The sequence below is a fragment of the Coccinella septempunctata genome, chromosome 2, assembly GCF_907165205.1.
Source record: "Coccinella septempunctata chromosome 2, icCocSept1.1, whole genome shotgun sequence".
Taxonomy (NCBI): Eukaryota; Metazoa; Arthropoda; class Insecta; order Coleoptera; family Coccinellidae; genus Coccinella; species Coccinella septempunctata.
In genome coordinates, this window is record NC_058190.1 from 11,667,827 (window position 1) to 11,685,098 (window position 17,272).

Here is a 17,272-nt window from a genome sequence, read left to right on the forward strand (position 1 = left end):
AAGGCACCACGAAACGATTGGATGTTAGGAAAAGTTTTGAGGCTGCATACTGGTAGAGATGGCATAATAAGAATCGTCTCCATTTTGACAAAAAATGGGGAGTTTACTAGGCCAGTAAGCAAGCTTTGTGTCCTGACCACCAAAGAAAATTCTGATGGTTAAGAAAATCATTCATTCCGGTTGGTGGAGAATGTTGAAGCCATTTCGATGACGCATTTTTATGGTTCATTTGATCACTTGATATTAATGATATTTTCATGCAAAGATTATAGAGTAGAAAGATAGGAAACGCCCTCATATCGCTAGTACTAAGAACCGACTACATTTTGGCCAGTGAAAACACGCGTGACAATGAGATGGCGCTAAAAACGCACTGTCAATACTGGAAAACTTTTTGATAACGGTTTTCTGTTTTTTAATTGAGTGGCGCGAAATTCGAATTCTATTCCTCGTATTGAATTCCAATATCGACTCTGTTTCGATCAGAAAACAAACATCCTGAGCGACAAATCGAAAGTATGGTTTTGTTTTGTGATCAGGATGTTAGTTTTCATTTCTAAACATTGTTTGGAATCAATTGATATCAACGAAAAACGTTGTTGGATGTGCTATATGTTTATTTGCAATTCGTAAAAAATTTACAAAAATTGAAATTGTGGGCAATAAATGAAGCTTTAACTAGGACACTAAAGTATATGGTGATCTGCTATACGTCGAAGGTGTTGTTTCTGTACAATAGGTTATTCTGAATTAATGAACTTAGTTGAATTTGTAAAATATACATATATCAGAAATTAATATGAACCAATATTCAATATACCATCATAGCATATATATTCCAGTTACTTACATACATATGTAGGTATTATTTAAAGTATTTTCAGAACCACACTTAAAAAAAAACCTTACAGGCATATGCAAGACCTGTATGTCAGTATAGTTTCTTGGTGCTTTTTTTATGATTTCCTTATGATATGGTCTCTTCATGACACAATATACAAATTGATTAATGAATGAACAAAACACTCACAGCAGGTTTCATAAAACTTTGACTTTTTAAACAACAATTTGACAGTCACTCGGTTCCCAAATGGAAATCAATAAAACCTCTACATTTCTGAATATATTGAAAGAGTAACAATTGAGAATCATTGAATGGACCCATAAAGATCATAATTTCCCCTTAATAGGCCGTTCATGCAAGGGATGCTTTCTGCATACAATTTACGTCGATGAACAGTTCTCAATTGACCTGCAGTGAAATGTTCATTGCACATGGTGTAGTTAGTAGTGTTTGCTGAAGTAATTGTCTTCAAGCCCTGAGAACTTTATCCACTTCGGAGCACTGGAAATTAGAATCAATGAATGACCGATTCATATGTTACGACGTTTAATACTTACGCTTCCATTTTCCTTTGTTGAGTGAAAAACACACGTAAAATATATTTTATTATTTGAACCACCGTTCTTCACCATTCAATAATTTTCTAAAAATATTTTGATGTTTTCACCAAAAAATAAGACAAAAAAATTCAAAAATCAGCAACTAGAACGAGCCAGATAAACAAAAAGCGGAATGAGAATCAAAACATTCAAAACCTCTTCGATCAAAATTGACGTCTGAAATCTTAAAAAATTTCATATGTTTCTGCGAATGGCACTCAAATTAATATTTTAACCAGTCCTAGCGTCTTGAAAACACGCGTGACACACAGATGGCTCTCAAATCGCTTTAGTCGCTTCGTTTCCCATCTTTCTATTCTATAATCTTTGATTTTTATGTATTTAAAAAGTAGTCTGGGAAAATAGTTGTAATTTTTTTTTTATTGATTGTCAAAAGAAGGCAGGAAAATAAATAATTGTGAAAATCGTATTTTACTTGCTTTATAAACTGTTAAAAATTCGTACAAAGGCAGAAAGTCCAAGCCAGTGCTTTAGGTGCCAAAGGTACGGACATGCATAGAACAAATGCTCCTTCCCGTGGAGATGCGTGAAGTGCTCAGGAAGTCATAGCAGCAATGACTGCACACATACCAGAAAAGGTGAAGAGAGAAATGCTACATGCTTCTTATGCGGAGAAAAGGGCCATCCAGCTAGCTACAAAGGATGTAGCGAGTTCAAGTTGGTGACCAGAAAGAAGAATTCCCGAAAATCAGTCGAACAGAAAAAGAAGGTAACAAAAACAACAACTTCTGAACAAAAAATTCAGGAAGTAGCGAAGACCCAACCTACAGAGCAGGAAAAGAAGAGGGAGACTCCAAAACCCGTCCAGAAAAAAGAAGGGCAGAAGAAGCTTACAATGAAACAGGCTGTGAACAGTCAACAGGAGAAGAAAAAGATATCTGAATCAGCCGATGATTTAGATATCTTCACGGAAAAATTTTTAACAAGATAATGTTGAAAATTGAGAGGGAAATGGAGAAAAACTCCAAGCATTATTTAGTAAACTGAATTAATGGACCTTACGGATATTAGGAAGAAATCCCTCAAGATAATCTCGTGGAACATAAACGGGATCAACACTCGGAAAGCCGAGATAGAACAAATAATATCAGAAAGACAACCTGATATTATAGCCCTACAGGAAACAAGAATAAACCGCAACAGACGACTGAATTTCATGAATTATGAAACATATAGATGTGACAGAATTACAAACACCGAAGGATGAGTAGCAATATTGGTGAGAACAGATCTGAAACACTACTTTAAAAGTAGATCCGACGAAACACAAGGAAAAACAGAAAAGTGACGATTGTTGCCGAACTAAATCGGCAAAAAGTCGAAATAACCTCGGCGTATAAGCCACCACAAAACAATCTATTGGAAGAAGAGATGAACAACATGTTGAAAGGATCAAACCCGAAAATCTCAATCGGAGATTTCAACTGTAAATACCCATTATGGAACAGAAGAGAACAGAAATGGCAAAAAAACTCAACCCAACTAGCAAAATAGTCCTATAATTTCTTTCCAATACGACAATTTGGCCTTATAGTTGTTTTAATATTGCCTCACGAATACTGTTTTGTCATGTAAATATTCCAATAGGGACCATTTGTTGTGTTGAATTAAAAATTTGTTTAATAATATCCTGTAAATATTCTCACAACAAGTTTATAGGACACTTATACATCTTTTTCGCAGGATGTTGTATAAACGTTTACAGGACAATTTTTATACGACATTTTCGTCCATAGGATCTAGTTGTCGAATAAATGTCGTAATAATGTATTTTGTAACAGTTATATGTCTCTAATAGGAATGTCCTATATGTGTATGTTAGGAATTCTAGGACTTATTCTGAATGTGAAATATAGTTCTGTAACTATTGTAAAAGGCCTGCATGGTAGGTCTACTAAACGACGCTTAAAAAATCATTATGATACAAAAGAGTCAGATTCAACATAGCTATACAACCACCTTGGATGTAGCGGTAATATTTGTCAACATGTCTGATGTAATGCGTTCGTGGAAAAAAGTTAAACAAAATGGAGCTTTTCGGAGAAAAGTATCTAAATTTTATGAGAAAATACTTAGTGCACTAGAAGAAAAAAGAACTCATTGTGATAGTGAAGAAACACGTGTTTTTTCGATTCAGAACTTAATGTATCTGATATCAAAAGTGAGGTATTTGGTGGAACCACTGCTTGTGAAGAGGAAGCAAGGTTCAACTGGCTTACAGAGCTAGATGGTATTGACGAAATCGACAATCATTCTAGAGTCGAAGAAGATACCGAGTTCCGAAAAGAACTAAGGTCATGGGCAGTTTCTTTTGGAGTTTGTCATTCTGCACTGAGAGCTCTATTCAAAATTATCAATAAAAGGTTGCCAGGAATTGTTCCTCGAGATCCAAGAACTCTTCTGAAAACAGAAAAAAAAATTTCATTAACAAGAGTAGGCATTGGAAATTATTGGCATAATGGCCTCGAATTTTCTCTCAGGCAAATTTTCAGCAGAATGGCCAATGTACCTAATACGATTTCATTGAATATTAACATGGATGGCTTACCAATATATAAAAGCAGCAAAGTCGAGTTTTGGCCAATTCTTTTTAATATTCATGAATTACCGTCTGTCAAGCCTATGATCATTGGCATTTATTGTGGCCAGGGAAAACCGTCCGATTTGTCTGCTTTTTTATTACCTTTTGTGGAAGAAGCAAAAATTATTTTTTCAGAGGGTCTTATAGTCAACGAGACAAAGATTTCCGTTAAATTACGATGTTTTGTGTGTGATTCGCCAGCCAGAACATTCATAAAAGGCATTACGCATGTTTTTCATTTGGCTGCAATGTGTTAATTACTTATATTAATTTTTTTTTCCAGGTGTAACCAATTTCAATGGGAAACATGGCTGCTTGAAATGCACAACAGTCGGAGAATATTCATATGTTTCACATACGGTTTTTTTCAAAAGATCAGATTGTGAAAAAAGAACAAATGAAGGTTTTCGATCCAAAAAATACGGATAGCATCATAAGGCGGATACTCCATTGTTGTTTTTAGATATTGATATGGTGGAAGATTTCCCTGTCGGAGATTCTCTGCATCTCATGGATTTAGGTATTATGAAAAAATGTTTGATGGGATGGAGAGACGGAACTTTTGGAAACTACAGGACAAAATGGTGTGCGAGAAATATTGACCTCATATCTACGTTTTTGGTGCAATGTAAAATGCCCTCTGAAATTCATAGAGCTGTACGTGGATAAGACGAACTGTGTCACTGGAAGGGTTCAGAATTCCATACTTTCTTACATTATTTAGGAATAGTGATACTTAAGGATATGTTGCCTGAAGATGTATATCAACACTTTCTGAAGTTTTTTTGTGCTGTAACTATATGTTCTTCAAGTTTTTACCAAAATTTGCTCGATTTAGCTGCAGTTTTGCTCCTTGATTACGTGGAATATTATGGTGATATCTATGGAGAAGACTTCATTACCAGTAACGTTCACAATTTGACCCACTTAGGCCCGGTACTTTCACGTTCGAATAAATAAATTTATTCGATAGATAAGTCTTATTCGTAGGATAAGTGAATATGCAGTCTTTTCACTTTCAGATAGTGTTATTCGTCGAATAAATCTGTCATTGAAACTCGTTAATAAGATTTTATTTGTCATAGATCGAATGTCGGTACGTCATTATTGGTTGAATTTTTAAGATTCTGGATGTATGGCTATTTTTTGAGTGATTTTCACGAAATATTCGCTTTGTAGTTGGAATTATGACAATTTCTACAATACGGTCTCTTATGTTACATTAATCAGTGAAAAGTAGTATACCATGTTTTCATAGAATTGTTATTCGTCAAATAATTTCATCTGAAAGCACCGAAATAAGGTATCCTTCAGATAGGAAATTATTTGACGGATACTTATTGACAGTGAATAAAATTTATTCGAAGGTGAAAGTACCGGGCCTTAGTAGATGAAGTGAGAAAATTCGGACCGTTGTTAACTTTTGATACTTATCCATTCGAAAATAGACTTTATCTGATAAAAAATCAATTGAGAAATGGAAACTTGCCATTGGCCCAGGTTGCAAAAAGAATGAGTGAAATAGTGGAATGTGAAGTAGACTCCCTAAATGTTACACAAACTTTTCCTATATTGAAAAAGAAAAATATATCTGGAACTTTCTCCAAACTCGAATTAAATGGATTCTGTCTATCCTCAGATTTTCCAAATAAATGGTTTTTAACTCAAGATAACAAGATTGTTGCTATGGAATATGCCGTTTCAGAAAATGGCTCACTGTATATCTATGGAACTCCTATTAAAAATCTAGAAGATCTGTTCAATATTCCAATACAATCTTCTTTCTTGAATATTTTCAAGGTGAGAAATATACAATATGATACTCCAAAATCATATGAAATAAGTAGTATTAAATGTAAAATGGTTATTATGAATCATAAAAATGAAACTATATTTATTCCTTTGACACATATTTTATAACAAAATAAACTCTGGCTTCTGTACAAAATAACTTTTGGCTCTCTAGAATATAGTTAATGTTAAAAAAACAATAAATTGAATAAATAATGAAATTTCTTTATATGTTTTCTTTCTCCTGTGCATCAATGTCATCATGTCCATCTGCAACCTATGAATAAAAAAATGCTTATCAATTATTGTCATCAAAAAGCACAACTAGTATTTGAAACAAACCTGATGAATCTTCTGCATGGATTTTTGGCGCCGTTTTTGTCTAGAGCACCGTGTTGGAGCGGTACTATTCCTCCTGGATGAATGGCGAATAACATTTTTTAAAAAGTCTTCGCATTCTCTCAATGAAAAATCATTGTCTGATAAATGAATGATTTTAAAAAACACATTTATGACATTTTTGAAAGTTTTAAATGGAATTTTTTCTTTTTCTTTATCTCTAGATCCTCCTGCCCATGAACAAAGGGTCATGAACTTTCTAGTAAATAATTTGTCCACTAATAAGTAGCAATTATCTAATCCATTTCCATTTCCTCTTCTTCCACATATAAAACTCAATTTTTCTATGTATCTTCTCATTTCTATATTATCACTTAATTTTTCATCTAGCTTCTTCAAGTCTTCCAAACAATCAATTTGTTGAATGAATTCTGTACCATCAGAAATTAATGGTATGCTATCAACTTCATTCTTACATATGCAACTTTTCTGTTTTTCCCATATATGGTCTAAAGTTGCTTCTAAAGTAGCTAGTTTTTCAAAAATTGTCAAACAATTTGTTTCATTTTTTTGAATTTGTTCCAATATGAGGGCTTGATTAGATAATATAGCATCAAGCTTACTATCATCCAACTGAGAGACACCTCCTTGGTTGGGTAAATCAACTATTATTGATTCTGTTGCATCAGTAGAGTTTATGAGGTCAACAGTATATATTTGACTATGGTTTGCTTCATTTTCATAAGCTGAAGTGTCAACAATTTTGTTTGCCTCCTAAAAAACAAGGAAATATCAGTTTGAATAGATATTCGAATTTGGAATTCCTATTATATTTGAGCATTTTTCAAGTTGTACATCAGAAAAAGTATAAACTATATTTCTAAGAATATTTCCAATTGACGAGTTATCGCATCCAGCAGTGATTGCTGGATGCGATTTCCTGATTTTCCTAAATTTTTCACTGGAGTAAGTTAACATATTTAAATTTAGAAAAAATCTGGAGGGTTCAAGTCAAAGAAAAGTCTAACAAATACTCACCAGGCAAACTTTCGCTAAACTATTATAATTATTGTTTTGATCTTGATCAGTTCTACTTGAGACTGGAACTCTTGACCTTTTTCTGATTTGCACTTTTTCAAGGAATGATTCCTCTTGCTCAGTTTCCTCTTGATCTGACATTCTATCTAATTCTTCTTCGGCAATTTCATAATTTATTAAGTGGTTTCTTTTCAATTTGCATGGCATAGTTAACCAATTAGAACTTGGTACTGAATCTGCAATTCTAACAAGCTTTTCTGCTTTTAATTTCGGCAACGATAATTTTCCCCCACTTTCCCACGCAGAAGGAACAATGGTCAGTTCACTTTTGCCTTTTTCAACTGTTTCTACTATTTTGAATATTATTCACAAGTTATTTCGAGTTTCTTGCAAGACACACTAACACGATTTACTAATGAACACATAAAACAATGTGAGATTATATGGTTCGTCCTATAAGAGTTCTCTTCGCGACACAAAATGACGATCTTGTCGCAAATTCACACATGAAATAAAGTGAGGTTATATGATTTGTCCTATAAGAGTTCTCTTCGCGACACAATATGACCAACTTGTCGCAAAGATGATATAAACCGAATTTGATGCAACATTACTGGTTCTATATGTTCTATATGGTGTTGTTAATGTAGCATAATAACACTAATTAGTTCTATAAATGTGGAACGAAGGTATCTGAGTATCATTTAATGAAACAAGCAGATTAGTTGTTACAGAGATGTATTCAAAAGTTTTTTGGTCAAGATATATAGGTAATATTACCTCTACAAAATTTACATTTCATTCAGATTCAGCTGCCAAAATAGTTATTTTTCCTATCAAGTGCGGGCAAGATACTTTCCGCAAGAGTTAGGAACAATATTTTTTCTACAAGCGCTTGAAATTTCATTTATTTATTTATTTATTTAACATAAACAGGATTCCTAACAGGAAAACCCAATAACAAGGATTCACCAAAATACAAGAAAACAACCACCTACAATAATGATCATGAACTTATATCACAAGAATAATAAGGGAAGAAAAGTTTAAAAATATCTTCTTTTTCTAATAATTTCTACACGTATAAGCACACAGTCTTCTCCTAAAAACAGCTTGTGAAGAGTTGAATATGTCAATGAAAGAGATATGCCAGTTATAATATCGTGTAATTCTCAGAATATATAAATATATCCATTTTACGAAACAGATCAAATTTGATTTGATTAATTCATATATAAGTATGACAGACGTAATTCTGCATGTCGTTACCATGGTTTTCTCATCGTTGGCGTTCGGTGCATAGAGACATGATAGAATTTAATTTACTCTATAATAAATGAATATATTGACGGCATGCAGACAATTATTGAATTCTGAAATGTCTGCATGCCGTCAATATATTCATTTATTTAATTCTCAGACATTAATTCTACTATTCAATTACTCTATAATATTTGCGTGCGGGAAAAACCCCTGCTAATCCATTCCATTAAGAAATAGCAGGCGTTTTTCCCGCACCTTTTGGGAAAGTGACTCTTTTCAACTTGAAATACGTGCGGGAAAAAGGTTGAACGCGCGGGCTTGTTGAAAAATGATTTTTCAATATTATGAAAATCTAACGAATTGATACGTTCCTCTGAGTGATTTTCACTGATACTCATCATCATCATGATATCACTAGTTCACTGATTTCATTTTTAGTGAGAAAGTACTCAAAGCTAAGCTAGTTTCAAAGCGATAAACGTGTAAGCCGGCGAAACTGACAAGTCAGCAATAACATTTTGATATTTCTCAATTTCAAGATAGCTTAGGCAATGGATATTTGTAAAATATATGTCATATTATGTACTTTTCGACTAATAGTCATGTCGAATAATTCTTGGAATGGAATTTGAAAAGGTTGTATTACATATAAAAAATTACTTCTATGGAAGTCGATAGAAAACCAGAGACAAAAACATTCCGGAAGTATTAAAATTCGATCAAAAGTTGGTTTCAAATGTTCACAGTTCATAAAGCGTTGCATGTTTGAAGTATATATCAAGACCAATTTTTACGATACTTACAAAAATTATGGGGATATTCTCTTTTCAATAAATAGTCCATTCAATTTAGAACATGAACAGCTGTACAAAATTGAAATTGTCACCAATTAGTGCATAAATTCACATATTATAAGCCTATAAATAGATCAATGTTTATCCACATTACCTACATGAATTCCTAAATTCGATATTCCATATCCACCCGAGATGTGAATATCATTCTTGAATGGACTTCATTTGGATATTATTGTAATTGTAGCAAATATATGGCCTTTCCCACGTACGATGATTGAACTAGATGTGTTAATCTTGATTTACTTATATTGACTTATTGGCTTCATGTTTCATTATTTTGCTAGAGATATATATATATATATATATATTTCTATTACCCACATTGTTGATAACTATATTCTAATAGATTTAGTCTTTTCGAATACGGGCCTGTGATTCTTGGCAGCAGTAAATATCAAGGGTTGTATAAGTATTCTATTGAAGTACCTAACAGAACCAATATGTTCTATAAAAGTTTCATCTGTCGTCAGAAAAATACATTGAAAAGACGCCATTTTAAAAACTAGCAACACACATATTATTATCCGCCATATTGTAAAAAAAAAATTAAATGTGTGAAAAATTATAATTTTGGTTCCAGTATGTGAATTTTTTTTGTTCTTTATATATCATCGATGAAATATTGAGTAGAAGAGCACATTGAATGGAGCAAGAACAAAAATAAAAAATAAATTTTTTTCTTTAACAAAGATTTTTTTTCAAAATACTATTTATTTCTGAAGCCCGTGAAAATTTAGCATCATATATGCCATCTATTTCACAGTAAAATTAATTTGCCATGTGAAATACCTTCCGAATTTGGAGACATTACATTTACAGAGATCATAAATATTATCCGCTGTAACAAGTAACAAAGATTCATCACTTGAAAAATTGGAACATATATTTCTCCATGTGCTAGAATAGTTAGTTTGTATACTATAGGGGCACATTTAAACGATCGCATAGTTTTATAGATATCATCAGAATCACAAAATAGACCTTTACCTGACCGAAAAATAAATAGTAATGAATGGTCGTATAAGAGTTGTATATTTGTCATATATTGGAACATGAGTTCATTAACAGGACAGGTATGCGGCATGAAAAATAATTCCGAAAGTTCTATTAAATGTCGTATAACAGTTCGCTAAACGTTTATACATCAATCCTGTAACAGTTCTAAAGTGCTCTACCGGGCTATCCGAAATAACTAAATTGTCTTATAAATCTTGCCCATTTTGGTTGAATAAGTGTTGTATATACGTGATTAAAAAGTTTATAGGACTTTCACTTGTCTTATAAAAAAGTGCTGAAAACGTTTACAGGATTTTTATAAGACATTGAAATGCTAGCTGGGTTGCGTCTGAGTAATTGATTCTTGACCATGTCTCTCTCCATACCCTTAACTTGTGCAGTCAAGTATTCTTTATGATAAAAATTCAACGAGGTACTGTATATCTTCACTGAAGCAGAAATTGTTGATATGAAAATTTTAAATTTTTTACATTGCTTATGTGCACATTGAGCATACACAGAGATTACAGATTTTCTCCTTAAAAGTTTCTTATAACGGATTACCAATATACAAGTATTGTTGACGAAATGATCTATGTAATTTCTCAGTACATAGGACTATGATTTATCTAAAGTATCTTTTTTATATATTTGAGCTATGTGAAGCTGGCACCCCCAAATGAAAATTTTTGAACCAAAATTTCAGAATCGTTTGTCCATCGTAGGTCCATGTTTGTCCACCCTTTTTTTTTATTTGTCCAGGCACCGTTTGAGAGATATGGGAAAAAACTTTTTTCGGTGCATTTTCTGAGCAGCACCCCCAAATTGCAAAAACGTTTTTTTGATGTTACAGATCGTTTGTCCAACGTAAGTCCACTTTTGTCCACCAAATTTTTCCATTTGTCCAACCACAGAACCGTAGAAATCAACCTTTTAAAATTTTGGAAAGTGTGAAGTTGGCACCCCCAAATGAAAATTTTTGAACCAAAATTTCAGGGTCGTTTGTCCATCGTAGGTCCATGTTTGTACACCCAATTTTTTCATTTGTCCACCCACAGAACCGTAGAAATCAACCTTTTAAAATTTTGGAAAGTGTGAAGTTGGCACCCCCAAATGAAAATTTTTGAACCAAAATTTCAGGGTCGTTTGTCCATCGTAGGTCCATGTTTGTCCACCTTTTTTTTCATTTGTCCAGGCACCGTTTGAGAGATATGGAAAAAGAAGTTGTTGCGGTGCATTTTCTGAGCAGCTCACCCAAATTGCGAAAACGTGTTTTTTATGGTAGAGATCGTTTATCAAACGTTAGTTCACTTTTGTCCACCAAATTCCTTCATTTGTCCACCCACAGAACCATAGAAATCAATCTTGGAAACTTTTGAATGAAAGTGTGAAGCTGAAACCTCAAATGCGAATTTTGAAACCAAAATTTCAGGGTTGTTTGTCCATCGTAGGTCTGTTTGTCCAGGCACCGTTTGAGAGATATGGGAAAAAACTTTTTTCGGTGCATTTTCTGAGCAGCACCCCTGTTAAAAATTGAGCGAAGCCCCCCTCCGACCTCTCTCTAGCCTACGCTCCTGACCAGCTCCGGTGGCCACGTATGGTACCACGATTCTGCGGTGCGCTGGCTGAACGACGCAGCGGCCCCACTTTCCGTGTTTTTCAGGAGTGAAAAACTACACATTTCCATATTATTCTTAAGATTCTCTTTGTTAGCTCCGTTCAATTAACTTCGCTCTGCTCTCATTGTGTGATTTTATAACACCTCATTTTTACGTTCACCTCTTCTAATTCTCAATTTTTAAGTCTTCTCGCACAATCCTGGTGCTAAATTGTTCTTCTCATAAGGTAAAGTACACTCAGACTACTCAAAATTATTAATTACTCCATTTTCATGATAATTTCACTCTGCTGAAATTAGTCCACGTGCAAGAGATTCAGAATCTAGAAATAGATTCCGAATCCTTGCGAGCACTGCTCAATTGAAATGTCCACTCAACTCAACTCGAACCATTGTCGTCTCAGACCTTGTCAAAGAACTTTGTTCAGCGTTCCGTGGATAAATGGTGTATAACAGTGGAAAATCCTCCCTCTCTATGTGGAAATTCATCTTCATCGCTGGTCGGAAACGTGTCACGTTTCATCCCTCCGGTGAGTACCTAATTTAACTGTGTTTGGCGGGTGTTTGAATTCCATCGTGGTTTTGTAGGTTACCCAGGAATCGTGGGAGCTGCAACAGGTGGAAAGCCTCCAACAGATCGACGTGGGGGCTCAATGGACTGGTGTGACCCGGCTGCACGGACGCTGAGACTTTCGGATCCGGTATGAAACTTGCAGGTGGGTAATTTCTAACAATAAACTCTCCAATCTTCATCGTTCTTCGTGGTCAACCTTTCTTCTTGGAACGGTTTTTCTCTGTACTCTGCTTTCAGGTAGACGGTGTTTTCTTCAGGTAAACAGTGTTAAATTGACGGTACAATAATTTCGATTCGGTTCAGGACAGAAATTGGTTAGATCTATTGGATTAATAGACGGATATACTCAGTTGCAAGGTGAAACAGTATCCTTTATTGGTATTCCTTACATAAATAACAGATTTTTCGGACAGTTTTAACAGGTTTGATTTATAATTGCATGCTGAACGGATGAAAATCTGTAGATACGGTATTTCGGTCAACGGTGGTGCCTGTACGGAATTTGAACGGAATTGTTACGGTGTAATCGGTTATAACTAAGTTAGTGACGGGCTTCAGTTGTACGTGATTTCTCCTTGCTATTGTCCTTGGCCTCACGGAGTTCTCGACATCTTGGACAGGCACGGAGGGCTAACTCCCTACTGGTTGGCATACGGACCTTGTTCGATTTCTTCCGGGGCGGTTCGGATTGGGTGGATGCGCTGGGGATATCGCATTGGACGGCAGCCTCGCGTTGACGGTGATGAGACTGACAAGTACAATTTCTGGTTAATGTACCTAGCAGGCCGCAACTGCTGCAGAAGAGAATCGGGGTACCGGTGCAGTGTGCTCGACTGTGCTCCCCTTGGCCACATCTCCAACACATATTAGGGCGAAGTTCTAAGTAGACATTGGGCCCCATTGTGCCAACTGTACGTACTCGGGCTGGAATCTTGGTTGTTATTTGACGGTTATCTGGACGGTTGTTGTGTCGGTGGATATCATGTTGACGATTATCCGGTTGTTTGGCAATCTTCCCCTTGTTTATGAAATAACGTTTATCTTGCTTATTTCTCTTTTCAGTTGGAAAGCCTACTTCCATTGCATTCCGCCTCTGAGCCGGAACAGCCGCCTGTTGTAGTTCCTGCTTCCTGGGTGATGATGTGGAACGGTCGGTGACAGCGGAAGAGGTGTTTGGTTTGGGGCGACCAAATGCTTTGAGTGCCCCCAACGGCAACGGCACAGGACGGGGAGGAGATTCCGGTTCCTGGTCTTTTAGTGGCTCGACAAGACCCAGCTCCTCGTCCAGTCGTTCCAGAAAGTCTGAGTCGCTCATGTTGCTGCCGTCAGACGGTGTTCTGAAAAGAGGTAAGATCATTATTACCTGGTATTTTCATTTCTATACGGTGAACACACGGTTTGACTGGCGCAAATTTCTCTTTTTTTTTTTTTTTTTTTTTCAGGAAGATAATTCTTACGGTTTCAATCCACTGGCACCCAGAGACGGTGGGCAGTGCCGGAGGGAAACCTGAGCTTCAGCCGGAGCCGGCGTCTGCCCTTGACGGTGGTCGGTATCAGGGCGATGACCTCAGTCCGAAGACTGGGTGACCACAGACGGGGGTTCGGTTGAGCCTGGATTTTGGATGCTATTCTTGACGGCAAAATCAGTGTCTTCTTTGGTGCTGGCGGTTCCTGTGGGACGGGAGACAGTTGGGGTGGTGGCGTTAACGGAGCAACTGGTGGAAGCGGTGCTGGTCTCAGTGTGGACACCGGTATCAGTGGGGGTGGCTGAGCTACGGTTTCAACTAACAGGACGGTATCGGTTCCAGGCCACTCCCACTGTGCAGCAGGTCTCCGGTGGGACGGGTTATCCTGGAGCAAACCCTCGATGTACCATCGGACGGGGAATCTCAACCGTTCCATCTCCGCACGGTATTTGTCGTCCAGGGATGAGGCCCAATGCTGTTCCTCCTCACCCTGACGGCACGGTAGGCCGGTCGCCACCTCTACGGCCACTAACCCCAACGCCCACAGGTCGACGGACGTGTCATACGGCTCTAGCCTGCGCTGTTCCGGTGCCCAGTACACCATGGTTCCTGCTGGCTCGGTAAGCAGGGGTTGGGCGGTGGTGAGTGTTTCGGCCAACCCAAAATCTGCTAGCAGGAATCGGCACCGGCGGCGTAAGATGTTGGCTGGCTTGATGTCTCGGTGTACTATTTGCCGACGATGACACTCCGTCACGGCTGCTGCTAACTGCCGCATCACGCGGAAGAACCGAGACGGCTGGTTCCTCGGCCCTTCTCGACGCAGGAAGGCATTTAGGTCCTCGTCGCACAGAGGCATTACCATAAAAAGGTAGTCTCCCTCTATGATGGCCTCTTGCAGGGGTATTATATTTGTATGTTCTAGGGACCTGAGTATGTCGACTTCCTGGATGGCGTGGTGAGTCAACATAGTCCTTTTCACCGCCACTGCTTGGCCGTGTCGTTGGCCTCTATAGACATGCCCAAAGCTGCCTTCTCCCAAGATCTCCCCCAGGTGTAAATGTTCCATCTGAAACATGTTAACTAGACACCTTTTGTCTTACGGAACACTGGTTCTGGTTGGCCGAGCAACTACAGTTATTCAGATCAACAGGTAAACGGAAAATAATAATATAATCGGTAACGGAAAAATTATATACATATGTATATTCGGTAACGGAAAAATAATATATATTCGGTAACGGATAAAAAAAAAAATAACGGATTTCCTCCTTTCAGAGGTTATCTTTATAGAACGGTTAACGGATCATGTCAATAATATTATTATGCATGAAATGGTTTTAAATCTTTAATGTGTATGTTAGTGATTTTTCTACCCTCTGTATCTTTCAGGTCATAGACGACAGGTGAAACAACTTTAACGACGGTAAACGGTCCGGAAAACTTCGGAGCCAACTTGGCGGCGAAACTGTCAACGGCAGAGGATAAAGGACGGTCCCGGCGTAGAACTTTATCTCCCACATGGTATCGGATTTCTCTTCGTCGAAGATTGTAGTGGTGAGCCTGTTGCTGGAAGGCACGGTACAGTTTAGTACGGACGAACTCATAAGCCTCCTGGAGATGTTTGATCTGTTGAGTACGGTAAGTCATGTCTCTGTTTGCTTCTTCTATACGGTTGGATTCTCTGTTCATTTCGTTATTGTGGGGGTTTGTCGAATAAATCGCCCTCGGGACTTCTAGTTCCCTTCCATAATTTAAAAATGCCGGTGTAAATCCAGTAGACTCCTGTTTAGCGGTGTTGATGGCAAACGTTAACTCTCCTATCTTTTCATCCCAGGTTCGTTGATCGGCTTCACAAAACTGTGCTATCATAGTCTTCAGGGTACGGTTAGCTCTTTCTACAGGGTTGCACTGAGGGGTATACGGTGGTGTGAAACGGTGAGCGATGTTCAGCTCTCGGAGACTGTTCTTGAATAGTCTGCTGTCAAATTGTACTCCATTGTCGGATATTACTATTTTTGGGCAACCGTATTTCAGTATGACTTGTTCGTAGAGGGCCGAATAAACAGTTTTGGCGGTGGCTTTCCGCAACGGACGACACTCTACCCACTTTGTGAACCGGTCTTGCATTACCACGATGTAGGAGTTTCCCTTTTTTGACCGTGGCAATGGTCCAACTATGTCCGTGGATACTTCTTTGAACGGCGCATTCGCCATTCGGTGTGGTTGCATCTTACCAGGGGTTTTCTGTTGTGAAACTTTGTACTTTTGGCACGATGTGCAGTTCCTCACGTATTTCGCAATGTCTCTAAACATCCCTGGCCAGTAATAATTTCTGGCTATCCGTAAAATCGTCTTAGCAATCCCCATGTGACCTGCTAGTTCTGAGTCGTGGTTTTCCTGCAGTACTTCTGTTCGCTGTTCGGATGGTACACAGAGTTTCCAGGGTTGGCCGGTTCCATCTTCTGTGAAGTCGGATGAGTCCCAGAAATGTCGCAACAGTTTTCCATTTTCAACGGCGTAGTCAGGAAAATTTGCTGGGTCTTTTTCCACCTCCTGTAACTTTTTGTTGTACCATTGGCACTGGGTTGTTTCTGTCTCGGACAAACATACGGAATCTAGGGACGGCAACGGGTTTCGGGACAGGCTGTCGGCTAATTTGTTCATCGATCCTTTACGGTACTGGACTTCGAAGTCGAATTGCTGAAGGAAAACGGCCCATCGAGCAATTCTTCCGGACGGCGACTTGATGGAGTTTAGCCATTTCAGACTCATGTGATCGGAAATTACTGTGAAATGGAATCCTTCTAGGTACGGTCGCAGTTTCTCTATGGAAAATACTATGGCGAGACATTCCTTTTCTGACACTGAGTAATTTTTCTCTGCGGGGTTTAGTGTTCGGCTCACATAGGCGATTACTCTCTCTTCTCCATCGATCACTTGTGTTAGGGCACCTCCAAGGCCCATGTCACTGGCGTCAGTTTGCAGAACGAACGGTTGGGTGAAGTCTGGACAAGCCAGTATCGGAGATTCTGTGAGTTTTTGTTTCAGAAGCTCGAAGGCCTTCTGCTGGTCTTCTCCCCATTTCCAACGGTGTTTCTTCTGCAGTAATCGAGTCAACGGAGAAACTAAATCGGAGAAGTTCTCTATGAAACGACGGTACCAGCTGGCAACTCCAAGGAATCGACGAAGTTCTCGGACGGTTTTCGGTATTGGTAAAGACACTATCGAAGACACTTTGTCGGGATCGGTACAGATGCCATCGGAGGTGACGACATGTCCAAGGTA

At 37.8% G+C, this 17,272-nt stretch overlaps 2 protein-coding genes and 1 long non-coding RNA gene across 4 annotated transcripts; 1 reads left to right on the forward strand and 2 right to left on the reverse strand.

The window, feature by feature from the left end:
- Nucleotides 1-5,433: 5,433 nt before the first annotated feature.
- On the reverse strand, nt 5,434-7,630 carry LOC123306345. Its single transcript, XM_044888314.1, has 3 exons — nt 7,214-7,630; nt 6,179-6,949; nt 5,434-6,113 (listed from the first exon to the last, which is right to left on the reverse strand). The coding sequence occupies exons 1-3, from the start codon at nt 7,418-7,420 to the stop codon at nt 6,063-6,065; spliced, it is 1,029 nt and encodes a 342-aa protein (XP_044744249.1). The 5' UTR covers nt 7,421-7,630; the 3' UTR covers nt 5,434-6,062.
- Nucleotides 7,631-12,416: 4,786 nt separating this feature from the next.
- On the forward strand, nt 12,417-15,435 carry LOC123306355. Of its 2 annotated transcripts, none has more exons than XR_006536900.1 (3): nt 12,417-12,477; nt 12,536-12,663; nt 15,377-15,435. It is a non-coding gene; the product is annotated as an uncharacterized LOC123306355 (long non-coding RNA). The 2 variants fall into 2 exon arrangements; XR_006536901.1 differs by lacking the exon at nt 15,377-15,435 and adding an exon at nt 12,759-12,820.
- On the reverse strand, nt 12,537-15,133 carry LOC123306353 (probable cyclin-dependent kinase 9). Its single transcript, XM_044888323.1, has 2 exons — nt 14,888-15,133; nt 12,537-12,667 (listed from the first exon to the last, which is right to left on the reverse strand). Exons 1-2 carry the CDS (start codon nt 15,060-15,062, stop codon nt 12,537-12,539), a joined length of 306 nt encoding a protein of 101 aa, XP_044744258.1. The 5' UTR covers nt 15,063-15,133.
- Nucleotides 15,436-17,272: the final 1,837 nt, after the last annotated feature.

Bases quoted from the DNA above. Each gene is read 5' to 3' on its own strand.
- LOC123306345 (XM_044888314.1), bottom strand. From the start codon at position 7,420: ATGCCATGCAAATTGAAAAGAAACCACTTAATAAATTATGAAATTGCC. The intron at 6,950-7,213 runs GTGAGTATTTGT...CTTGTTTTTTAG, and splicing joins GTTTAGCGAAAGTTTGCCTG to GAGGCAAACAAAATTGTTGA. The intron at 6,114-6,178 runs GTTTGTTTCAAA...TTTTATTCATAG, and splicing joins CCATGCAGAAGATTCATCAG to GTTGCAGATGGACATGATGA.
- LOC123306353 (XM_044888323.1), bottom strand. From the start codon at position 15,062: ATGTTTCAGATGGAACATTTACACCTGGGGGAGATCTTGGGAGAAGGC. The intron at 12,668-14,887 runs CCCTGCAAGAGG...GTTAGAAATTAC, and splicing joins AGAACATACAAATATAATAC to CCACCTGCAAGTTTCATACC.